General features: G+C 32.8%; 2 protein-coding genes across 8 annotated transcripts in view; one reads left to right on the top strand and one right to left on the bottom strand.

The window, feature by feature from the left end:
* The window catches only part of IKZF2 (IKAROS family zinc finger 2), a 154,224-nt gene that overhangs the window by 32,789 nt on the left and 94,630 nt on the right, over positions 1-26,805 (top strand). The window lies entirely within an intron of this gene.
* Positions 22,488-23,130, bottom strand: LOC142872383 (large ribosomal subunit protein uL22). The gene has a single exon (XM_076005908.1). The coding sequence runs from the start codon at positions 23,097-23,099 to the stop codon at positions 22,545-22,547; it is 555 nt and encodes a 184-aa protein (XP_075862023.1). The 5' UTR covers positions 23,100-23,130; the 3' UTR covers positions 22,488-22,544.

Below are 26,805 nucleotides of genomic sequence, written 5' to 3'. Positions count from 1 at the left end.
CTAAGGGAGAGACAGCTTTCTTGAAGTGGGTGGGAGTAGGGAATGCCCTTGAGGAAAGAGAGGGGGAATAAAAAGAGTAAGAGACCCAGGCTTGTATAACATGTAGCTTACCTTCAACAACAAATCCTTACTCCACAGCTACCATCTTGCTACGGTCAGACAAGTGAGACTGCTTGTTCCTTTGCCACGTACCTTTCTCTAAGTGCATGGTATTTATTAATTTATTATTTTTTTGTCCTTCAGGATTGCTGTTATAGTAAAGGCCAATTTTAATCTGATTTCACCTGCCCTATGTGCACAGGATGTAGTAGGGATCTCTTTATGATGATGTGACTTCTGAACCCATGTCCATAGAGTCTTGCACTCAGCACTCAAGTCCATTCATGCTTCAGGCGTGCTCTTACAACCTGGAGCTCACCAAGATGGGTATGTCTGTAGCTGTGCCTTGTAGTAGAGTATTATAAGCTAAATTCCTATGGACTTCCTTATATGTGTCATCTGTAACAGAATAACAACAGTGGTGCATCCTTTCTTCTTTGCCCTTCTCATATTTCTTCTCTCCCACACTTTCATCTATTTTGTTTGTGCTGGCTCATGCCTTTAGATTTATAATGAAATTTCCTCAGACTAAACTTAGGGAAATTTGTTTCAGCTCAGTCATTTGCCCTTTGTCAAGATGACCTATTTTATTAACCAAAAAATGAGGTTGTGGTGGGATGAATACTTAGAACTCAGGAAGGGACATGCCACCAGTGCCCTAGCAAAGGTTATGTAGATAGGGCTGGCTTTAGATAAGTACCTGTGAATTGTCTTTGGGTCCCTTTATTATTCTTTCTTCTTTCTTAGCACTACCATTTACAAACCCACTTCCCTTGTGGTACTTGCTTGCTGCTTTACTGTCCTACTCAGTCCTGCCTTTCTTTCAGGGTTTCGTGATTCTGACATGTGCCTTCACTGTCCTTTTTTTATCCAAACCAAAACCTGTCTGTGGGCACTAGGAACCCTTTTCTCAGCTTTCCATCTATAGAACAATTCAAGTAAACTACTTCAAGCTGAGCTATTAGAGAGTGACGTAGTTTAATAGATTACTGTTGTTCTATAGTAGCATAAATGCTTTAATAGAGATGTCTCAAGTCATAGTAGTAAATCTCTGATAATGGGGATTTCAGGTACCGTATCATGCTGGAGGGTATGGAGAAGTTTGGGGCAATGAATATTATTATTTTGTATTCTATCAGATTAATAACATTAAAGTCACTGTCTTTCCAGCCCAAAGATAGCACGAGATCCGAGTTGAGACTTTTTTTTCACGAGTACAGAGTATCAGCACTAATGACTACCTGTGTGGTTACAGAAGTGTTAGAAAATATTAGGTTCTGAATGTGACTCCTTGGCCATTCTTTCAACCTGTTCCAAATAATTTTGGGGTGGGGAGGGATGTCTCAGATGGCATCTACACAGCCAAACAAGGGCTTTGAGTTAATAATAAGATTTGCAACTACCTTTTCCAATTTGCTGGAGTTAGTGCGTTTTGTTTTGTTTTTGATTTGTTGTGTTTTAACATAAGGACTTTCTGGTTTTAGTTTTACAAAAAACAGAAGAAATTTAAAATGGCTTCAAATACTGCATAAATATGGACTTGATAATCTCAGGCCAGAGAGCTTCACTTAGCCAGTCTCTTCTGGATAAGCAGTGTTCAGTCATGTGTAGTGTTGAAAAGGTGTGCTCATTTAATAATTTCCACAGTTGTCGAAACTCTGCCATGGAAAAGAATTTCAAATATTTTGATAAAGTCCCCATAAAACCACAGCTTCTAAATATCCTTAAGATGAAAATGCCACAGGTATAAAAATATATTTTGCAAAAATATATGCCTTTCTATTTTTTTATCCAATGTACTTGTCCTAGGAGGTAGGGAAAACCTGGTTAGTTAGAAGACACAGAGTAAGAAGTCTTTAATGTAACAGAGATTGTCTTTTAAGTCCATTTATAAACCACCTTTCTTTTTTATTAAGAATGCCTTTTCTGTATTCTGATTATGGTAGTAGTTACAGGAATCTATCCATGCTATGGAACCAAATGACAAAAGGATGAAAAAAGCTCAGTTTTTTTCTATATGACAATTTTAAAACTGGAATGAAGGAATGAACTTTTTATTTGAAACAGTGGTAAAAATAGTAGTCGCAATTCCAGAAAAACCAATGAGTAGGCTTAGTTAATGTGACATTTATGGTAGGATTAATGGTATTATGCAAACTAACACTATTTATGAGGAAATACATTTTAAATCACAAATCAGGACTTGGGAAATACATTTCTCCCCATTCCTAATCAGGCATGGGGAACAAAATCGCGGTAATTAGAATTCTGGGGGTAGCGATGATAATGTGGTTACAAAGACTGTGGTGGTGGATGTAGGGGTTCAGAATCAGAATTGAAGAGAATAGACAGAGTAATTGTTAGAGACTCTGGCTTTAGCAGGGCAGGGGGGAGGGGTTGGACTGTTGTTCAGTCATCAGCTGGTTGATGTGCCTAGCATTTTGCCCATAGAAGGTGTTCAATAACTAATGACTAAAAGCTGGGATTTATATTTAAATCATGGCTCCATTTATCACCTGTGTGACTTTGGGTAAGTTACTTAACCTTTCTATGCCTTGTTTCTCTTAGCCCTAAAGAGTGTGATGAGCATCTTTCTCATAAGACTGTTGGGAAGATTAAATGAGATTAAGCATTTAAAGCTGTTAGCAGAGTAGGGGGCATATAGTAGTGTCACATAGTAAATGTTTCAGTAAATATGAGATGTGATTATTAAATAACTGGTGGATGAATGGCAGTATCGGCCTGTGGATTGTTGTGTTGGGGAGGTAGTGTTGAATGACAGTCACTCATTTAAATGTTAGTTTGTTTATTGGGGTCAGGAGATTTTGTGAAATTAATATTTTTCATTGTTCAGCACAGAACACTCAGATATCTGAAATTTCAATGTTTATTTCTTCTCCTCCCTACATACATTCAATTCTGACCTTTTTTCCTATGGAATTTTACATTAAATGCTATTGAGTAAAAATTATAAGGTTCACCAGTTACATGAAGAATTTATTATATGAGTTAATTTTCCTGAATTGTGATTATTGGATACAAAAATTATGATTATTATATTAATCTATTATATTTTAATGATATGTATTTTATTTCAAACATTTTAAATAGAATGAATGCAGGTTAATTAAGGGAAAAGAAAATACGCACAAGTGAAAAATGTTAAGCATAAGGCACTCATAATCCTACAGTCAGAGCCAGTTACTATGCAAAGTGATAACACAAATTCTTATATAGCACTTACTTTGTATCAGGCAGTATTCTAAGTACTTTGCATATAATTCTTTTAAATCAAAGTATATCTGTTTAGGCTATTTTCTATGCCCATGTAAACATTGAAATGGGTGGGATTATATATATAGAAATTATTTGTGATATATATGATTTTCCGTAATATTATATATTCTAGACACTTTCATGTTACTAAGCACAGAGATACGTTATGATTTTTAACAGCTACAGAGGATTTCATTCTGTGGTGATGAACCTACTGGTATCATTGTTGTGCTTTTGTAACTAAGGGAGAGTTTAACATTTAAGATATTGATAATATGATTTTGTTTTTCTACGAATAGTATTATTAACTAGAAAGTCAGTAAAGTATTATTTATTATTCCTTCATTTAAGAGAGGTTCAGGTAGCGCTTTGGTATATCTAAGAGTGTTACCCTATTTTTATATACCTGTATACAAAATATGAAAGCTCTGATATTACATAGCTATTTTTTTCTATCAGACACCCATACAATGCAATACTAAGATAGTCATTTCTTTCCTAAAATGTTTTAAAGTAAATAAGATCTAAGTGTTTATTATATCATGTATATAATATGACTTTCTTCGTTTACTGACATTTGGTAATGTAGCATTTCTATTACCTTTTGGTTTTGATGTAAAAAACTTGGTCTAATACCAATTATGACTGCTCCCTGAGAATAAATGGGACATAATTGTGGAGATCCACATGGTTGGAGTCTTGCAGTGTCTTTACCTATCCCTTTAATGTATTTTAAAGCAGGAGATCAAATGATGGATTGGTTTCAGGGTGTGAACATCAGTCTCTGATTATAATTTGGGAGATAATGTGGATCTGAAGTTGATGGGCAGGCTGCCTGGTTAGCCAGGCAAGCTTCCATTATCTCAAGAACCTGTACTGATTAGTCTGCTATCATTTTGAGAGACCTCACCATGAAAAGATTTCCCAGGTGGCAGAGAAATAAAGGAATAAAATAAATATTCCATAAAAGGTTTAATTCTTCCATGGTTTCATACCTATAGAATTTCATCTAATAGTATGGCATATTTGTTCGGGAGGGGACTAGCAATGTTCTTTTACTCTCCTACTCACCATTTCTCTTCCTAATAGCTCAAATTAGGACCATTTCATTTGTAAGGAATTAAAATGTATAATTTTATTTTATTAGGCCAGTGCCTCGCATTGGGCAAAAGTTCAGTAAACTTATTGAATACTGAATGAATGAAATTGGATTAAGACCAATTTATTATTATTTTAATATATGTGATTGTATATATTTATTATACAGCTTTTCACAGCTACCATGGCCCAGCAATGACTAATTTAGCTGAGTCAGGTATAACCTACTCTTTTGCACCTTTTCAGGGTTAGCATTCATTTGCCTCAATTCTAGAAAGCTTTTTTGAATAGATGTATGCTTTTGTTTCTTAAGAGATTTATACATTGATCAAAGTCATGTTAATTCAGATGCTGATAATGTTTATATTTTCAGACTTTTTGGAAGACTTTTGGTGGAATCTCTTACCCTGAGTTTCACATTATCTTTCCTACACTTTATTTGGGGAAGACATTTGCTTCATACAGTGTTGTATTTCACATAGTCTATTAATATGGTCATTATTAATTCCATTTCTTAAATCCATCCAATAGTAAATAAATGAATGAAACCTGAAAGGAAGAAAAACCTAGTCTTTCTTAATATTTTATTTAATTAAAAATACTCTTTTAGATTTTTCTGTAACAATTTATATTTGGCATCTATCAAAGTAAAACTATCAGAATACTTGTTAAAGTAAAAATATATAATATATAATATACATATATATTATATATATACATATAATATATATAATACACACACACACACACCACCCTCCCTTTTTTAGAAGAAGATTAAATTTTAGATTTCTCTGAGGAAGAGAACATTTTTTTCTAAGAAACTTTTTGTTATCATTAGCAAATATGAGCACTGAAAATATATTGAAAATTTTCAGTTCAACCTAAAATTTGGAGTTGGGTCTCAATGTTGGAGGACTTCAGGAAGACATTTAAGAGCAGAACCAGGATCAAGCAGATATACTGAGCAGGACTGATTATTATAGGTATATTAGAAGAGTAACCATTGCAGTTGCAGTGGGAGATAGGTGTTCTGTCAGTTGCTAGCACTTGCTGTTCTTGTGATAAGTATAAAAATAACCATTTACCTTTATTTTTGTCAAACTGTGTACACTTTGCCCCTCTGTGCTGAATATATGCAACTTTAAGAATATAATCTCAATGAGACTTAGAAACATGCTAAAACAAAACAAATACCTCCCTCCACTCCATCTTCACAATTAGAAAAAAAATGTGCCAAATATCAATAAGTACAGTTGAAAAAAAGAGATAAGAAAAAAAAAAGAACCAAAACTTTTCATTTGCAAAAAGTAAATTAACTTTCAAACATGAGTCTTTGTTTTTTAGAGAAACAGACTTTTGCATACTTTTGGGATATTTTTGAGATTGCACCTCAAGTTAAGGTAATATATTTACCAGAAATAGTCTACATATTAATACCATTTGCTAGATATAATGCATGGATCCCAGCAGGTTGATAGTAAAATTATGTCTAATAAAAACCTATCCTCCATGGGCTTTAAAGTTCACTTTGAAGAGGCCCTGGAACACTGAGAGTTAAAAAACAAAAATAAGATTCCTCTTTCCTCTAGGTTAGATTTCAGATGTTTAAACCCCTAAATACTGTAAATATTAGTATATGCTCTGCATACCATTTCAGACAGAGTTAGAATTGTACCATCATAGATCTCCTGGATAGTCCCTTGCTACAGCTGTGCCAAGAGCAAGCCTGGGTGTGTACTAGTCTTGGTGAATAAAATAGAGATTTATTTTTTTATCATTGTGGGAATAATCACTGGATAATTGTGCCCTTTTATACAGATTTTTACCACGTGCTTATCTCTAGTCCATTTGAATCCCTTAAGTATTTAGCTTATAAATCTGGAGAAGGAAAGCTCTCTTCTCCCTAGGAGGATATTTATTCATATCATCTCTCTTAGTGTCACTGCCTTCTCCAATAATAGTTGGAATAAGGGACATTGAACCTCTGGATTCCAGAAATTGGATACTAAATTTCTTACGAAATACCTACCGTTAGGTTGATGGTACTATTAACTCTTTCACTACTCAATCAGAAGTGTTAAGGAGTAGGAAATAGGCAATAAGCCTGAAGGTTTTCATAGGTATCATCGATAAATGGAGCATAAAAGTGTTCCTTTATCAAGTTTACAGATTTGAAAATCTGGTGTATAAGGCTACATATATCAGAGATATTTACATTACTGTGTAATTATTAAAAGTATATAGTTAAGATTCACAATTGCTGCTAACTTCTTCAGAATGTACTGATAGATTATAATTTGTTTGCATGTTTAGTGGTTTCATGAAGGCCTTGCAAGGAGTTAAGTGTATCTGTATAGAGGAGGAATCAAAGGGGGACCTTAATGATTATTTAATTCAGCAAATATTTATTGGTTATCTCCAAGGCCTTGAAAGGGAAGACACAGAACAGATCCAGTTTTAAAAATAATCAGACACTTAGATCATGTTGGCATGCTCATAATTATTTTTATTAGGTAATAGGAAGTCTATATATTTAATGATTTTCCCTCAGTTTCTGTATTTTGTGTGTACTGTTTTTCTTTTTTTTTCTTTTTTCTTTTTTTTGAGACAGAGGCTCGCTTTGTTGCCCAGGCTAGAGTGAGTGCCTTGGCGTCAACCTAGCTCACAGCAACCTCAAACTCCTGGGCTCAAGCGATACTTCTGCCTCAGCCTCCCAAGTAGCTGGGACTACAGGCATGTGCCACCATGCCTGGCTAATTTTTTCTATATATATTAGTTAGCCAGTTTATTTCTTTCTATTTATAGTAGACACGGGGTCTCCTTCTTACTCAGGCTGGTTTCGAACTCCTGACCTCGAGCAATCTCCCTACCTCGGCCTCCCAGATGCTAGGATTACAGACGTGAGCCACCGCGCCTGGCCATGCTGTTTTTCTTTTAACAACTATTGGGTTAATGGAAGTGTTTTATCAAACCAATCAAATATATTATTTCCAACTTGTATTTATATGTATTAATTCACTTAATCTTCATAAAACCATATGAGGTAAATATTAGTATTGCTGTTGTCTTATAAATGAGAAATTGAAGTATAATGAAAAGCCATGAAAAAGTAAAATTGTGATTAGAACCTAGGTTGTCTGGTTCCAGAATCCTTATTCTTAGTTAATAAGACAATAATTCTAAAACTAGAAATTGTAATTTACTATTTTTTAGAAAATCAACATAATGTATAACAACCAGCATTTTAATAAAAATGATAAGGAAAACAGAATATGAAATATCATTGGATGAAGTACTGTTTTATGAAACCATTTTTCATGAACATGAATATATATTTAAACACATAGAAATGTATATTGAGTTGCAATAAAAAAAGACATTCTTTATTGTCTATCTGGGTCACAAAATTTGCAAGCCACTGCATTACACAATATAGACTTAAAGATAGTGGGTGTTCAGTAAATCTTTAAGTTTAATTAATGTATTGTTAAAGAAAAAATAACCCATATACAATGTTAAGATAAAGTGCTTCTGCTGGACATATGATTTCCCTGTGGAATAGGACTGAAAATGTTGGTCCCACAGTTTATAACCAATGGAACTGGAAGAGTCAAACATTATCTGTTAATTTATACCTAGTTCTCAATTTAAATTCAACTTTTCTTCTCCAAATCTTTCTGGTTAGTAATTTTTTAAATTGCTTAATTATTGGCCTCTTGTACTTTAATTGAATCAAATAATCATAGTCCAAAAATAAGTGGCAATGTCGAAAAAATAAAAATTAAATTGACAGTCTGGATCCCCTTAAAGTCATAAATTATATAATATTTGTATTAAGAATATAAAGAGGATACTTAAAAATGGGAAGATATATTCTTTGACAGATAGATATGCAATATCATCTAAGTCTCGTACTGAACTTCACGATAAGCTCTGAGTTGGAACAAAGATATGTATGTGAATAATAAAACCATAAATGTTGTAGAAGAAAATATGAATGTCTTATTATAGTCTTAGTATGGGGAAGTCCCTATTAATAAGATTCAATATCTAAAAGTCAATTTTACAAGATTAGTACATTTTACATTTAAAAATTTTTAAATTTCTATCTATCAAATTTATGTAGCAAAAAAAAAAATAACATGAAATGAAAAGGTAAATAACAAGCTGGAGGTAAAAACTGCAATTCATATCATTAATAAAGAACTAATCTCCCTAATATCTAATAACTCTTAGTAATTGACAAAGAAGAGTAACCATCTAATAGAAATTAGATCCAATTATTGTAACACACAGTTCACAGAAAAATACCATTGGCTCTTCTACATGTAAAGTGTTTCTTAGCTTCACTCAAAATAGGAGAAATATAAAACTATAGTGACTTAGCATTTTTAATCCATTATATTAGCAAAAAGCCAAAAGTTTTTTGACATAGTGTGTTGGCAAGGCTGCAAGGAAACAAAGATTTTATACATTGTTGATGGGAGGATAAGGTGATATGAATGTGAATTGGAACAAATGCTTATAAGCTTTGACTCAATATTCCTATTTCTACAAATTTATCTTATAATATGTTTGTAATATGTTGAGGTTACAAATTTATTCATTGCAGCATTGGTTTTAACATCAGAAGATGGGATACAATTTGCAAACAATGTCCATTGGTAGGAGACTAGTTAAATAAAGGATATTTAGTAATGAAATATTATCCCAGTGTATAAAAAATGAAGATTCTTTTGAATATGGAAAGATTTCCAAAATATATTGCTAAGTTAAAAAAAAAAAAAGGAAGGGGCAAAATAAAATAAGCTACATTTGTGCAAAAAAAGAGAAACATGCTGGTAATTATGTTTAAAAAGCTAGAAAGATATACAAGAAAATAAAGTGATTACTCTTTTGGGGGTGTGTAGGTAGGGGATTGAGAGCTGAGCAGAAAGGGGACTGGGATGGATCAAGACTCTTCACTAGATACCTTTTAAACTTTTTGATTTTTGAGCCATCCAAATATATACCTATTTGACAACAACAACAACAAAAAAAGAAAAAGAAAAGAAAAAACACCACTAAAAATAATAAGTAAACCACACTAAAAGTTTGTTGAGACCATACTTCAATGGAGTAGGACTGAAATGTTAGCCCTTTAGTTCCTTGCCAATGAAACTATAAGAGACTAGTATAATCCATTAATTTGTTTCCCCAAAACTCAATTTAGATGTAGAGTCCTTACACTCAAACCACTTATTGATGGTTTTATTTCATGTGTGCATTTAATAATTTTAATTGCACTTTATGTCTTGGTTTCTTACATTTTAATTCTGTTAGTTGTTATCTAACAATGTGTTTAAATCATAGTTTTAAAACACAGATTGTACCAAAATCAAGACTAGTATTCATTTTAGAAGTTACCAGATATTTTTATATAAGATGCAACATTAGAAACCGTAATATTAATTAAAATCTCTGCATGTTTTATCTTGCTTATATTTGTCTTCTTGAATATATAACATTGTCAAATTGCCATTCTATAACATAATGGTAATAGCAGTAGTCTTAGGAGTTTATTTTCATTAGAGTTATAGTACAATTTACAAATATATATACAAATAAAAACATTAAACATCTGCTCATATATGGGATTCAAGAGCTACATCTTTAAGTTTTGGTAGGATTCATTTACTAGTTGTGTGAATTATTTAATCTTTCAGAAGGTTGGTTTTTAATCTGTAAAAAGGACACTAATACTTACCTTAGAGGGTTGTGGTTAAGATTATAGCAAATGTCATTAACATACCTACCATAGTATCTTGAGTACAGGCATTTATTATTCCTTTGGTTGCGTTGATCATGGTGTGAGCCCTAAAATTCCAAGATGAATATTAATAAGACAGTGTGCACAGTTTGCCACTAGCTATATTTGATTTATTTAGATAAAATTAATAGGGAGGGTTGATTACAAAATATTCACAGCTATAATTTTGTGTCTGCTTATATTTTTCACTTACTGAGAGTATGGTAGGGTCAACTGTTGAACTGTTTAATCACTTTTAATATAATAATCTTCCCAAAGTGAGTAATATGGAAAATTAACTGAAATATTTTAAATAATGGTTAATTGTTTAAAAAAATAGTATATACATTGGATAGAGTAAAATGCAGCTATTAAAGACCATCTGCTAATAATTATGGCATAGTAATTTTTCAAAATATATAAATTAAAAAGGTTATAAAAGTTTTTATAGAAGGATTTTAAATTTATAAATAAAAGCCTATCATATATAAACACATGTATATTTCATAGAGAAAAAGATGGGAAGAATATACACCAAATGTTAATAGTGGTTAATTTTTTGAGTATTGGGTTCTTTCTGATTTTTGTTTTATCTATACTCTTTTCTAGATCTTCCAAATTTTTTACAGTGAGCATGTATTGCTTTTATATATATATATATATATATATAAAACAGTGTGTTTTCATGTATTCTTTGAGATTGGATTTGGATGAGTAGAATTTAAATATATGTACCTTCTTTAAAGAAAAACAGTTCAAAGCTATATTAACTTTGTCAGTGGAATTTTATTCTAGAAGAGTAGAAGTTGGCACCTGGAAGCACTCTTGGAAGGCTTTCCAATTGAGGAGGGGTTTATTTTGGTAAAGTAACACTACCACTGTAGCCCGAAGGCTACTGCAGTGGGATCAGATCTCAGGTCACATCAGTTCAGTAGCTCAGCATGTAGCTCAGCTCTCTGAAATTGTGGGCCACATTAAGAAGGGTTTTTTAAAAGCTGATCCCTATGTCTTTTCATATACTTCAATCTGCTCATCATGACCACAGGTCATTGGGGATGGCAAAAGTAACACATTAAGCTAATGTAAGCAAGGTTATTTTATACTGTGTAAATGCAGAAAAAATTTTTAAAAATTTCTATAGCTTGGCCATACTTCTGTTGCAGTAAAAAACACCTACTTTCCAGTGAATAAATCTACATCTTACATAGTTCTTATTATTTCATTTCTTAGTAGTTAGGTTATCCTAGTTGACATTAGACAGAGTACCCATTTTGAATACTTTGGGGGAATCTCATTAAATACTGAAAAGGATAATGCGTTGTGGGTTGCTATTTAGTAAATTGAATGATTTTTTCCCAACTTATATTCATTTCATTCTTTTGACAGTTCTATATGGTGTCACTGTAGCATTATGCCTGATTATTTATATTTTAATTAAAATTAATAATAGCTTTTGAGATGTATCACAATCCCTTTTGTTTTAGAGATTTGAAAATTGAGACCCAGAAAAGTTAGTCCTGGACAAAAGCATTGTCCAGGACTACACAGTGCATAGATTAACTTCAAGTCATTTGACTTCCAGTTCACTATGTATTTTGCTCTACTACATTCCAGTATTCTTTGTAGTTCTCTAAAATGTCAAGAAGTGTCTAGGTTGGGATCTTTGTGATCCCTCCAAGGAGTTTAGAAGTATGTATGTGTGTTGTGTGTTTAATTATTTTTTTCTCTCCTAAGAATTACTGTGATAAGTTATCCAAAATATCACTGAAAACTCTGATACATGAAGGTAGATATTCATTTCTAGCAATGGCTGAACTTGAACCATGATTTTCATACCTTATTTAATATTACGTTCCAGTTAGGTTCTCACTACAGATGGAGCAAATCTGCTTTTTCTGTAGTGAGAGAACATTTAGAGACAATTCCTCAATTAGAATTTTGAGATTCTAATGGAAGGTAGAAAAATCTATGTATGCACATGTACTTAAAATGAGCCATATGGTTTGTCAGGGGTTCAGACATGTCCCTCTTTGACAACTGCAACTATGAAGCCATGTGACCTTATCATTGTCATCTCTTTCTTGACATAAATGTAATAAATGTTGCCCAACTAAGAAATAATTCTTCATTTTGTTTGCTGAGCCTTAAAATTCTTACGGGCAAGGGGTTAAAAAGTATCTTCTGAGGACTGTTATTTGATTGTCTTTTGTTGTTAACAGTCCAAGTGCTTTGTGATGGCCTTCTTTCAGTGTGTGTCTGAGGAAATCCTAAGTGTTTCAGAATCTGGTCAGGCTAATTGCCCATAATAGACAAATAGACCTGTTGACAAATGGGAGCATTCTCCTTCCCTCAGCCTCCTATATGTGATATAGTTAATTTCTAAATTTCTTATTTTCCCTATTATAATCAATCAATAGCATGATATATATGTTATTTACCATATAATGGCTTGCTTGATGAGTGACATGAGAGATATTTTGAATGAAAATTACATTAAAAGATTTTTTGTCTTTCAGCTCTAAATTGGAGAGATACTTGTTATTTAAATTGGAAAAAGACTATTTAGTATCTCTGTCCAAGTATTACATATTAACTGCATTTTAAATATGTGATTACTTAATTTGCTCATCATAGTACTAAACATGAACAACAGATCTGAGAGACAGACTTGAGATGCTTCACTTTTAGATTTTCTAAGTGGCCAAGGGCATTTAGATATTTGGTATCAGAAATAGAATAGCTACTACAAACAAATATTATTTTTGAAAGTAGTTAGACCATCTTTTCATTTAAATAAAAGAAAGGATCTCTTAAATTCAATAGGAAAAAAATAATTTGGTCCTCTCTTTCTGTAATTTTTTTAACCACTAAAGAGATTAAAAAACAGGATTGATTTTAAAAATATTCAAATACTAATTATTTGATTCATATTATCATTTTGGCAGTCCCTTTTTGGAAAAGTAGTCAGTTATTAAGTTTAAAATTGTAAAGACAGTTTAGGTAAATTTATATCTTAAAAGAAAAACTGTAATCACTTAATTCTTGCCACTGTATTTCTGATAATAAAAATATATTGACTGAATAGAATGTTTTCAAACAGATTGTACATTTATCTTTTGTCCTAGACATCTTGTTTTTATCTGAAGTAGGCAAAACTTAAAGCAGTTGTTTGGAAACTGTTGAATCTTTTTGTAAACATTAGAATGAAATGAAGTTTTCTGAAAGAGTTTGGTTAAGCATTGAGCTAGAGCATACCATTCTTACACGAGAAGTTTTAACCAAGAGGCCAACCTATTAATAGTTTTAGCTGAGAAGTTTTTTCATTGTTTTATGTGTTTGTTTTGCAGAATTTTGATTCCCAATGTTTGATAATCAGGAAGTAAAAAGGAAGCTTTGCACTTATTTTTTGATTTTGGTCACAATTTTATAAGTTGGTAAGTTTGATTATTTTGGCTAGGAAAAATATATACACATGTATACATAAACATGTAATTTCTTTAAATGTTCTAGATAAAACCATTTAATCAAACTATTTGGGTATGTTTGGAATATTGGAGGTGATATGATGTATTGTGTATAGACAAAGGTTAAAGAAAACTAGTTTAGAAATTGGAATATCGTTCCTTCATTTTGTGTGTGTGTGTTTGTGTATGTGTGTGTGTGTGTGTGTGTGTATGTGTATGTGGTGTGTTTTTCCTTTGCTCTAGTGGTATTCCCCCCACCCCCTGCAAACCTCTGGTGTATTTTCACTGATAGTGATGTCAGGTTAGGTACTTTTGGGGGAAGCATTGGAAAGGAAAACAGCAAGGGAGAAGAGTACTGGATCTTCAGGGAATGATTGGGAGGGAAGGCAGTCTGGGGAATTGGTTTCTATGGGTAGCTCATGAGAGAGCTTTGCAGTAGAAGAGGAGACAAATCTTTTGGGAGGTTCAGGGGAATACAGGGTCAGTAATTAGACATTTCAGGGAGTCATTGGAATTGAAAGAAGCAGTCAAAGTACAGAGGGAAGTCTTGTGGATATTCCTCAAAGGAAGCCAGTGAGGGAAAGCAATGAACTCCTTTGAGAAAATTCTGGCGTAGGAGCAGGGGGGAATCTCTCAACTATCTTTATTGTTGGCTCCTCTTAACTCTCTGGTGTGTGACAGGATTGGTGTAGTTATAAATGGGTTGGCCCTCTAAATCTATTTTTGTAGGTTACTGTCTTTCTGATTTCCTTTTCTTTTTACAGTCTTATATGAATATGGGAATGGCTGAAGGCTTTATTGCTATATGTATGTTGCATGCTATGTGGATCTTTTAAGGTGTGACTTTATCAAAGTTGGCATCTAAATGCAAAGGAAAATGCAGGGCAAGCTTGTTCTCTAGTTGGGGTTCCTGTCACCAGACCGTAGCATTGTGGAACAATGGATATATTACCTGAATTCACTAGGTACAAGCAGAGTCCCTGCTTCCATGCATGCCCTTATCAGTGTTTAAAATAGTGCCCTGTACTCTGAGTGCTCTCTTTAAAGAGAATACCTCCTTCTCATTCTCTTCCTTTCCCTATCGTTTATGAATGTTTGGGGGGGAATGCTTTTATTTCAATAGCTAGAAAATGTGGGAAAACAAGATTACAAGGTCGAGGTGAAAGTAGTACAAGATTGGAAGAATGAAAATCTTTTTCTTCACTCAGAGTAAAATGATACTTTTGGCTCAAGACCAGGGGAACATAGGAGAGTTAGGATGGTGCAGACAGGACTAGCAACAAGTTTGTTAAGGAATGGGCTGTGAGCGCCTTGTCTCTGCCCTGTGGTTTACTGTTGTATCTGAGTTTTAACTCTTTGTTTCTTGTCCGTTGGAAGCAGTGGTAGAGAGATTACACTAAGCTTTAAAACCACAGGAAAACAAAACTTTTAAAACACTGTGTGGTAGCCTAAATCAGGTTACCAGGTTTTGTTTTAACTGTACTAGTAATGTTTTTCTGAAAGTTTGCAAAACCTCTAGAAATGGAATAGTTAACTCTTTTTCCCCCTTCCATTTTATCTGTATTGCAATAGAACCTGAGGTGTGTGAGCATCAAAACACAATTTTAATGAAATGAAGGAAACAAAACACAGTTTTATCCAGAAAATACATTCCTTTAAATACTAAAAATCTTATGAATATGCTATTTATATAACATAATTATCAACACTTTTATTCAGTACATTTCAAAATATAGTACTTTTTTAGCAAATTCAAAGTAATTTTAACATTTCCTTATAAATCTGATCACTATATTTGTAACTAAGAACAAATTTTACAATGGGGCTATTTGAATATTGTTTCTCTTAATAATAGTTGTAACAATTATCATCTTTAACACATCCATATGGACCTTAAATAGCTCCTTCTTAAACTACCTTTAAAATTTTATTACATTCTTATTTCCCCTACTTATCCAAAGTTACAAAACAAATATTTTTTTGAAGATCAAGTATATAGTAATTTTATTGTAAGAAGATACTTTTTTTCAGAGAATGGAGGTAGCAATACCTCCATTGCTTGAAAGGTTCAAGTCATTTCTTATCCTTTCCTTAAAAAAAAACAACTATTATTATTAATTTATCGTTGTTATCATGTACTCATTCACTATTTCATTTAATGTACATTCATTAAGTGCCCACTAAACTTTCATTAATCCTTTTTAGTCTGTTGATTTTATAAATCAGGTTATCTTTTATAAGCATTAATAAAAAGTTTAAAAATTATCCTTTTATGATTGTTTATTAAGCTGCTGGTCCAGGCTTTGGAGACAGTCAGCACTAGCTTCAAATCCAAGTATTGCCAGTAGCTGTGATATTTGTCTGTCATCATTTTTCACAGTCTATCATTGTTCACCCAAACGAATCACTAGCTACTGACTGACCTGTGTGAATAAATTAGTATTCCTGAGCCTCAGGTGACTTGCCTATATAAAGTGAGAATGTTTATATTTGTTAAGATTGTTAGATTAGTTGTATATTTAAGCCCTCTATATAATATTTGGAGCATGATAGGAGCCCAGTTACTTGTTTATATTGTCCTTATCCTGACCATTATATGGATTTGAGCCTTCAGTTATTTCCTTGGCTCCCTGCCATCTTACCTCTCTTATTTTTCTAGTACTGCTTACTCCACTTATTCTAGAATGAAAATGAATGTTATTGACTGTCCGTTTCTCATTTGCTTCCATCTCCGTGTCTTCATGCATGCTGTTTTGCTTGCTGCTGGAGAGCAGCAGAGTATTAGTAAGGAAGAATTCCTTTTTAAAAAAGTTTTTCTTTCTCTGACTTAGCTAGAAATGTGACAGGAAGAGTAGAATATTTGATTATTAGTTAAATTAACAATATAATTTTCTATAAATTCAATATATGGAGAATGTTCTTTTAAATATTATATTTAGTCTTACTAAAACTCATTTTGCTATATGTTGTGAATTTTTGTGCATTCTTTTTGCTGATTTCTGATAAGTTATTAAGATTTTGTGAGGTTGACATTTTATTTCTTTTAAAAATTTCATATTTCTTGTACATTGGGAACAAAGAAGAGGTGCAAAAACAACTTCCAAACTTGGTGAATTGTGAACTGCTCTGGTTATTTTATTTTTTTAATTTCAAAATATTAAGGGGGTACAAATGTTTTTGTTACATGGACACACTGTATAATACTGAAGTCAGGGCCTTCAGTGTGCTTGCCACTAGGACAGTGTTCATTGCACCCAATATGTAAGTTTTTATCCCCCCTCCCTCATTTTGTTTGTATTGCATTTAATGGTCAAGCACTATACTTGTATTTTGCATTTTAATTCAGTATCAAAAATTCATTTTGCAAATTTTGTCTTTTTCCATGTTCTCTTTATGCTTCAAGAGCTTACTACCTTTGCTCCAGCTGGATAAAAGTTGGGCAAACAGATACCTAGACAACTGCCAACGGCCCCATGCCTTGGCTTCCTGGGTAAAGAAAGTTGTCAGTATTTCTGGGATTACACATCTGTCCCATCTGAAAGATGCCACTCATGAATTCTAATGAAAATATAATATGATTGAAAACATGAAAATCACCACAACTTAAAAAAGCTTTTTCTCCCTGGTTTTATCTAAAAAAGTGAAAAAGATCTATTTAGCAGATTCAAGTCTAATTGCTTCCTGTTGGCTTGCATGGTGACACTGCTAAGTGCCAGGTTTGAATACTAGTAACCCGTCATGGATCAGTTATCTGAAATGGCAGGTTTATTTGTTAAGGGAGGAATGACATTATTTCCTGTCCTTTAGATAGAACTGAAGTGAGAATATAGTGGTAAGAAAGAATGTTTCTTTGCACTTTAGGTGTGAATGTACTATCATTTGTGCTGCTAACTTGATTGCCACAGCTACTATCATTAGCATCTTGGACCAAACATGGAACAAGCTGTACTGTATTTTATGTATGATGGAATACAGAGGCCGATTAAAAATACCCTGAAAGTTGTTGGATTATTTGTTTGATAGCTGATTGTGGTCTTAGATGTTAGAGTCTTAGAGTTATTTTCATTTGTGGATTTAAGCATTTTTAATCATTGCTTTTTAACATTAAATATAAATTTAACTTGGAGCCTGGGAAGGATTTTCTCCATTTGAACTAATTTGTTTTGTAATTTCAGAATCATCTTAATAGTGGTAGTGTCAGTCATCAGAAAAACCTCCATGTATGGGAAATATATATCATAATCCCTTTTCCTAGTGCATTCTTATGGTAGATTGGAATAAAGGTATCTATTCAGATGGTTATGTCTTTCCTGGACTTCTGTAAGTAAAGATACTTTTAGATTGACATTTAAAAGAAGAAAAATCTTTTAAGGTTGGAGACATAATGAGTAATGATGATTTGGAGACTGCCTCTTATATTTCTCTCCAATCCCAGTCACTATGTAGTGCTTTAAATCACCAGTGAAAGCATTTTCATGGTTTATGAGATTTTTTAAAAAGCAGGTTTGAAACGTATGGAATGATTTACTGATACACCACAACTTATCATTATAGATGCAAGAATGGTTTCTGTGCACATCATTTTGTTCCATTGTATTCATTTTGTTTCATTTTCTCATAGTGATAGGGAATATAGATTTTGTTTCAATAAAAGGGTGTGCACGCATATTTCTTTCTCTTTTCCCGTCCCTCACTCCCTCCCTCTCTCCCTGTCTCTGTCTCTGTCTCTCTTTCTCAATTTGCATTAATGCCAAAACTGATGAGGTCATATTGAAGCCATTAAACATGAGAAAAGAAAATACCTTATAAGTATTATATATTCCATAAAAAAAACCTAAAAACTAAACATTTTAATGTATTATTGACTTTGTTGGCTGTATATTATTGAGCCTTCTTTTACTCTATACAGGTAACTTCCCCTACCTCACCTTTTTTTTTTTGAGACAGAGTCTCGCTTTGTTGCCCAGGCTAGAGTGAGTGCCGTGGCGTCAGCCTAGCTCACAGCAACCTCAAACTCCTGGGCTCGAGCGATCCTTCTGCCTCAGGCTCCCGAGTAGCTGGGACTACAGGCATGTGCCACCATGCCCGGCTAATTTTTTATATATATATATCAGTTGGCCAATTAATTTCTTTCTATTTATAGTAGAGACGGGGTCTCGCTCTTGCTCAGGCTGGTTTTGAACTCCTGACCTTGAGCAATCCGCCTGCCTCGGCCTCCCAAGAGCTAGGATTACAGGCATGAGCCACCGCGCCCGGCCTTTTTTTTTTTTTTTTTTTAATACTACAACATGTTCTGTTAAAGTTGCCAAGTGTTCCTAAGTATATCGTGGTTTAGTGTGAGGAACTTCATTTAATAATTTAAATGTAAACCTGTGAGGTTACTCTTATGGTTTGTTCCATAGTTTGTTTAGTGACTATTCTACAGTATGGAAGGTCTTCTCTACTGCTCTATATTAACTCACGACTATGTTAAACTCTAGTTGATTTTGTAAATAGCCTTTTAGGACAGTATATATTAAATGTGTGGTTTTCATCAGTGGCCACGTGATATATTGATGATTATGCTATTTTTTAAATTGATATCAGGTTTGAATTAGATTTGTATAAGTGAAATATCATCAATAAGGATTTTTAGTTTTAAATTTTAGTTTGTTTTTACTATAAAACAGTCAGTATACATCATTCCTGAAATCAAGTATTCTTTGGAACTGTCCTACTTAATGTGTGGTCTGTTGGTTGGAAAGTGTTACCAGTCTGTCTTAAGATAAGTATAGAAGTTGAGTAAATGCTTAAAACTTTTATAGAAACTTGACAAAGTAATAAAAATTAGGGGCTTGTATTTTGTTTTTGTCAAATTTGATTTTTACTGTGTTATACAAATGTGATAAATTGGAAATTTAAAAACATGGTCTTTCCCACAAATCACTTAAGGAACACTGCTTTAGAAGACATAAGAAGACTTCTCTATGTGCTCAGTGTCAGTTAGTTTAAATGCAATACGTTAAAATATAAACATATCTCAATCCAACTTACTTTACTAACCTACCTTTGTAGGTAACTATGTAAATTTTGTAAATAAAATGGAAATAGAAACGAAAGCCTACTGTTTACTGAATCTAAAGCAGTAGAGCCTTTACTCATATGCCTAATGATAAGTATCATTTATTAAGTGCTTATAATGTGCAACAGTTGTTTTTTTTTAATCTCATTTAATCCTATAAAAGCACAATGGGGTAAGTTCCATATTACCCTCACTTTAGAGATGTAGAACTAAGGGTCAGAGAGGTTAAAAAATAGCTTGTTGGTCACTTAGCTAACTAGCTAAGCTGACATTAAAACATGTTTTTGTTCATAATAAGATTCGCCTCCTGTATATTACATTTTTTTCTTTTCATAGAGGAGGTAAATACATCTACTTGGTAAAGAATGTTGTTTTGTGCTTATAGTTTTAAGTTGTGTGTCATACTGTAACATCAGGAGCTAATTAGTGGTAGAAAAGGAAAGCTCAAGTATTTGCAAATCCTCAGTGGTAAATTAATATAAGAGAATATAAGATGAGCCTTCATCACCCATGTTGCTCTTGACCTGAGTTTGTTCTAACAAATTATTGCTAAGTGCAAAATTTTAAGGATAACTTGTTCAAGTTTTAGTTGATACAGCTTATAAGGGCAAAGTGGATGAGATGTGATTTTTGAATAGCATCTCTACTCTTCATGTGGACATAGACAGTCAACCTTCAGGAAGTGTGTACATGATACTTGCATCTAATAGTAATATTTAAGATATTTTTCTCCTTCAATCTGTTTAATTATCTTTGCAAATGAAAAGAAAGACGAAGAGGGAGGAAGGAAGGAAGGAAGAAAGGAAAGATTGACTTTCCTCATGTAGGATTTCCAACTAAATAAGCCTTCAGATCTTCATCAGTATGTGAGTAAACTCAGCTCATTTCCTAGATGCTTTTCATAAAATTCTGTAATTTGACTATCTTATATTTAGTTGGATTTATATTTTGTTCTTCTTTATTTGGTCTGTTCAACTGCTGATCATTGATGTCCATCTGCCTGATAACCTCTGGACAATGGTTAAGGATTGAGGATAAAAACTGTCAAGGGCAAGACTAGAAGAGGTAACTGACGCCCTGAATCTCTGCTGCCCTTGAAGGCACTAGATAATGGAGAAACAAGTGCTTGCATGTGTTGGATTTTGTTAGTTGGATCCAGCTGTAGCAAAGAGATGACCGAGGTCACGTCAGCACCTTGGAAGGCTGGGAAGCTGGAACTGGAGCAGCTGAGCCAATCCCCAGACAAACAGGTTTTAACCAGGACGGAGCGAGAGAGTGCTTTGCTTTGGAAACTCTTTGCCCACCAAAGGCAGTGATTCTATTCACAATTTTTTTTTCTACTCTCTGTTCATTTTTGTATAGAATAGATTAGTTTTGAAGACATATTTCTTTTTATATATGGCAAAAGGCAATTGCTACTTTTTACATTAGACTTTGAAATTTTTGTTTTCTTTTTTTCAGAGTAAGAAGCAAAGGAAATGTTAGTTTTATAATAAAATTAAGGTAGTGTGATGGAAGGACCATTTACAGAGTAGTAGTAAGGGTGACCGTTTATTAATTATCAACATTTTAGGTTTTAAGGTTAAATGCAAATTAAATGTGGTGGCTGCCTCAATAATGTGTTTAAATATTTCCAGATTATAAAATATCAGACATTCAAACAACTTTTGACTCTGAGATTTTCCCATAAATCCTAAAAATGGAAGCTTGAATTCTAATCTCAGCTTCTTTACTGGCTTCTTTAGTACATTTTTATAAGTCACCCTTACTTCTCTGTAACATTTCTTCTTAATATATAGATCAGTGGTTCTCAATTATGGGTGCACATTAGAATCATATGGAGATGTTTAAAAAAATACCATTGCTTTCACCCCACCCCATACCTATTTAATAAAAATCTTCAGGGTTGGAGCTAAGGTATCTATAATGGTTTTTAAAATTTCCCCAGATAGTTCTGATGCATAATGCAGATCTAGAACCACAGATATAGAATGATATAGCTGACTTGACTTCTGTGATTTTTCTGAGGTTTATTAATGCATATCAACTATTTTAATCACTCTTGTGAAAAGCACTCTGTAATTCATTGGGTCTTTTAAAAAAATATTGAGTTAGAAAAGGGTACTTTGCTATGATCCTATAGTTTGGTAGATTACATTTAACTATTAAAATGGTATAAAGATGTTTGGTGATGGATATTGTAAATATGTAATTATATCATATTTAACAACATTTGATTACAAATAAATTGTTTCATATGTTAACAAGTACATGCTAATAGGGAGAAGAGGGGAAGAGCTGGAAGTTAAGAGAAAGGGAATGCTATTTATTGAACACCTCTGTATGTTATGCATCAGGTATACTTATAACAACCTCTAATGTAGGAATCAAGATTCCCCCTCATATATCAAAGAATGAAGACTTAGAGTTTGTTAATTAAGTTTAATTATATCTTACTAAGTCTTAGAATCTCAAGGGTACATCTGATCTTAAAAGTCATTTGAATAATTCATCTATTGCACACAAAGGCTAAATGTGAAGGTTTCTGGATACTTTAAAAATTTGAAATCAGGAAAGAACCTTGGGATTTAAAATATCTGTCAGCCAAGATGTAAATATAGGACAAAAAATAGTCCAGAGAGAGAGATTTGGTAATATATCATACAAGTTATACAGCATAACAATTTGCTTAATAGTGATGTTTATTTTTTTTTTATTTTTTTTTTTTACTGTTATTTTCATTTATTTTATGTTACATCTATTCCCGTGCCATAAGTTTTTGTTTCTTGAGTTTCTTCTGGGATATCTTTTTCTTCTGTGCAACCTCCTCTTCTGGTTTTGGAACAATTTGTTCCTTTTCAGTGAGGATCATCTCGATGTGGCAGGGGGAACTCATGTATGGATTAATCCGACCATGAGCTCTGTAAGTTCGGCGACGCATCTTGGGTGCTTTGTTCACCTGGATATGCTCAATGACCAGAGAATCTACATCCAAACCCTTAAGTTCAGCATTACTCTCTGCATTTTTAAGCATGTGCAGCAAAAATTCAGCACTCTTCTTGGGCCACCGACCCTGTGTCCAGCCCCACTGTTTGGCCTGGGCACACCTACCAACTCCACCATTGTAACGTCGGAATGGTACACATTGTTTCTTTAAAGTGACATCTTTCAGATACTTGGTGGCTTTTCGTATATGCATACCCTTGATGGCCTGGGCAGTTTCACGAGTGTTCTTGAAGTGAACACGAAGATTTGAACCTCTTGACTTGCATGATTTTGTGGGGTTTTCTGGGTCAAGTGAATAGCGAACCATTTTCACGAATCACCTCAGGCCGCTTGAGGGGAAGAGGTGATGTTTATTTTTATTTTATTTTATTTGGTACTTATGGCAGAGATACAATTTTACTTTAATTCTTTAGATATTATTAACTAATACAATGTTTTAAAATAGTATATATAAATTTACATTATAAGTCTGATTTTTCCAACCACTGAATACTTTTTAGAACCACAGTAGTAAACTTGAAAACCTAGAATGATTCCCAGTTGCATTAATTAGCACAATAACTTAATTAATTATCTTATACAGCATGCCATCAACCTGGATTTTACTGCATATTTGATGTATTACCTCTTGGTCTTTAAATATAAAGCAAATAATAGTTTGATTTTTCAGTTACTGATTATAAATTTTTTTAAGAAATTTAATATCAGGAGTTAATAGTTTACACAACAAACCTATCTTTATCATGCTTTACAAATAAGAAAAAAGAAAAAATGTTCATCCTGATTTGCAATCAATGAAATACACATTAAAACAATAAAATACTATGTTTCACCCACAATATTAAGAGAGATTAAAACTACTCAGATTATTTTACATTGATAACATTGTATTAGTTTTATTGATAACATTACATTGGTAACATTTATGCTTTCATACACAGTAGTCATGGACGTATGAATTGGTACCTCATTTTACATGACAGTTTTATATCAGGGCCTTTATAGTGTGCATACTAGTTGTTTTGTTTTTTACCTAATAATGCCTCTTTTAAGACTCTAATCATAAGAAACTAGTCAGAAATACAGATAGAGGTTTATGCACAAATATGGTCCTCTGAAGTATCATTGAAATTATTTTTAGAAATACTGCTTAAATTATGGTTATTCCATAGGGTGAAGTATTATATAGTTTGATAAATTATGTTGAAGAGTTTCTTAATGACATAGAAAATGCTTACGTTATTATAGAGATGTAAATAGTATATAGAATATATTAATATTATATATATATCTATATTTATTTATATATAAATTATATATGTAAAATCTCAACTTTCCATGAAAAGGAATAACAGAAAGAGACATGCTAAAATGTTAAAAGTAGAAGTAGGTTTAGGTGTTGGTTTATAGATCTCTGTATATACTAGTTTTATATAACAAAGTATTATTACTTTGATAATCAGAAAAAGAAAAGAAAACAAAGTTTACATATAATCAACAGCTTCATTTTGAGGGGCCAAGCTTGATTTGCTATCCTTAGACATTTTTAACATTCTATTTTTAGAACCAGTCTTTTATATTGATCCTTTGGTGGTTAAGTTTCTTTCATGTGAAATTCATATCAAGTTTAGAGTATGATTTTTTTTTTTTAAATCAAGCAGCATATCTTCTGTAAATGGGTGCTGGTTTTTTTTTCTCTTTTTCTTTTCTTTTCTTTTCTTTCTTTTTCTTTTTTTTTTTTTTCTTTTGAGATTTCAGCTATACCTTCTTATCCAATACTTCTAGGCTTTTCTGGACACATCTTCTGAATTACCTTCTCAGGTGTGTAATATTCAGTGGTTACTGTAACCCAGAGATGGGTTGTTAATGAATATAGACTATAGTTAAAAACACTCCAAATGAGATTTTTTTACTCCAAGTCATAATGTTTAAATTTTGTTTCAATATCTATAATTATATCTTTAGTAAGTGGAAACAATATCTTTAAGTGAGCTAGAAGTATTAAACTAGGAATTTTTCCTGAGTTTTGCTTCTGCTGAAATACATGCAATAACTTTTTTTTTCTTTAGACCTAGTGAAATAGTGATATGTTCTTCTTAGAATAAACTGAAATGTCAATTTTTTCCTCAACTTTTGATTAACATATACTATAAATAAGAAACTTTAGTAAAACTAGATAAAAAACAATCTCAAAGACATTTTAATTTTTATAAAACATATTTTAAAGAGTTAATCTTCAAAATATTTATCATATGCTATTGAACAATTAAAGAGTTAATTGTATAATTAAAATATACAACCACAATGAGTAAGATGTGCAACGTTTGGGGGATGGACACGCTTGAAGCTCTTACTAGAGGGGAAGGGGGGGCATGGGCAATATATGTAACCTAAACACTTGTTCCCTGATAATATGCTAAAATAAAGAAAAATTTAAAAAATCCTTAAAAAAAATAATAAAAATAAATAAATAAGTAAAATATATGGATAGTTTTTAAAGTTTTGACTCTTCTATGTTTAAACTGTTTTTATTGTCTAGATAAATCTTTATTGTACTTCATGAAAGCTTATTCAAATTTTAATTTTTTTAGCTTCTGAGTTTTGACTTTATATTTGTTCTTCCACAAGATCATTTTATGTTTTAATTCAGTGGTTCTCGTTTAATCAGTCAAGCATAAGTATATTTTTTAAAATTACCCAAATTAGTCTGGTATGTATCTTGGATTGAGGGTTACTCTTTAAAATGAATCTTGGCCTTTTGGGATTGATTTATTTAGTATATTATATAATACCCTAAGTTTTAATTTAATGATAATTTACTTTTTCCTAAAAGAAAGCTGTCTGTATGTACATTCATCCAGCATTCATTGTAATGTTTACTTACTTAAAGAGCTTATCTACAGCTATTACATTTATACTGATATTTGGTTGATTTTTCCCAATGTGTATAACTTTGAGTTCTGGTATGAGCTTAAAATTTGTATTTTTAACTGCCTTTAAGAATGTTTACAAATAACTATGGCAATAACATTTTCAGCTCAACAGTTTAAAAACTCATATTTCTCATATACCACTTTATTCAAATTTATTCTCTTTCTAACATGCCTTATCTCTGTTGTTAATAAAACAGTCTCCCTCATTCAGTTCTTCAGACTTGAAATCTTGGAATAATTGATTGATTAATGTTCTTTGTTGCTCATACTCTGTCCTCTGGTATCTTCCTTTTTTATTTTAAGATTTCTCTTGGTTTGATCCTGGCTTCTCTCTTCCTACTGGTCTTCATCTCATCTAGCCGTTCTTCACCTGGGACTGATATTCCCCCAGTACTTACAAGTATGATTATATTGGTTGCTAAACTATTAAAATGCTCTTGTACAGGTTTGAGAAACAGCCCTTTTCCCAAGTCCACTGAGTACCTATACTCCATCCATCCTAACAGCTTCATTATACCCTGCTGCCTAATGCACTGTCAACTGGCTAGCCAGCCTGTCTTAGTCATGCATCTCAGCCTCTATCTTCCTGTGAAGCTTTTCTCCCAGGCCAGTGGGGGCTCAGGCTCCCACAGGAAAGATGGTACCCTTTTGTCAGTTCTGGCACCCTGACAAATGCTGAGTACCCATCTGGGCCCCTGAAACTATGCCCCTGATACTGTTGTAGTCTTTTGCCAGCTCTCTGCTGTTTCCTGTGGGAACTGCAGCCTCTCTGCAGTGTGCCAATTTATATAATTGTTAAATATGTAGAATATCATTGCTATGTCTACTTCAAGCTTCATAGTTGTTATGGTAGGTTAGTATACCCTTACTGGCCCTTTACTTCTAGCTGCTTCTCCTCTAAGATACTCAGCATAGCCAGATGAATCTCCCTAATTTTATCACTCTAATGACTAAGAGATAGAAATTAGAACTTAGTTGTCACCTTTTATCAACAGACTCTACCAGGTCTGCTTAATCTGTTAATCCATACCTACCTATGATTATGAAGGTGGGTTGAGGTTGAAGTGAGGTTGATCTAAT

This window comes from Microcebus murinus, chromosome 8 (genome assembly GCF_040939455.1).
Source record: "Microcebus murinus isolate Inina chromosome 8, M.murinus_Inina_mat1.0, whole genome shotgun sequence".
Lineage (NCBI taxonomy): Eukaryota > Metazoa > Chordata > Mammalia > Primates > Cheirogaleidae > Microcebus > Microcebus murinus.
This window is presented reverse-complemented; position numbering and strand designations above follow the sequence as displayed.

Excerpts from the sequence above, each read along its gene's own strand:
- LOC142872383 (XM_076005908.1), bottom strand. The coding sequence starts at position 23,099 with ATGGTTCGCTATTCACTTGACCCAGAAAACCCCACAAAATCATGCAAG.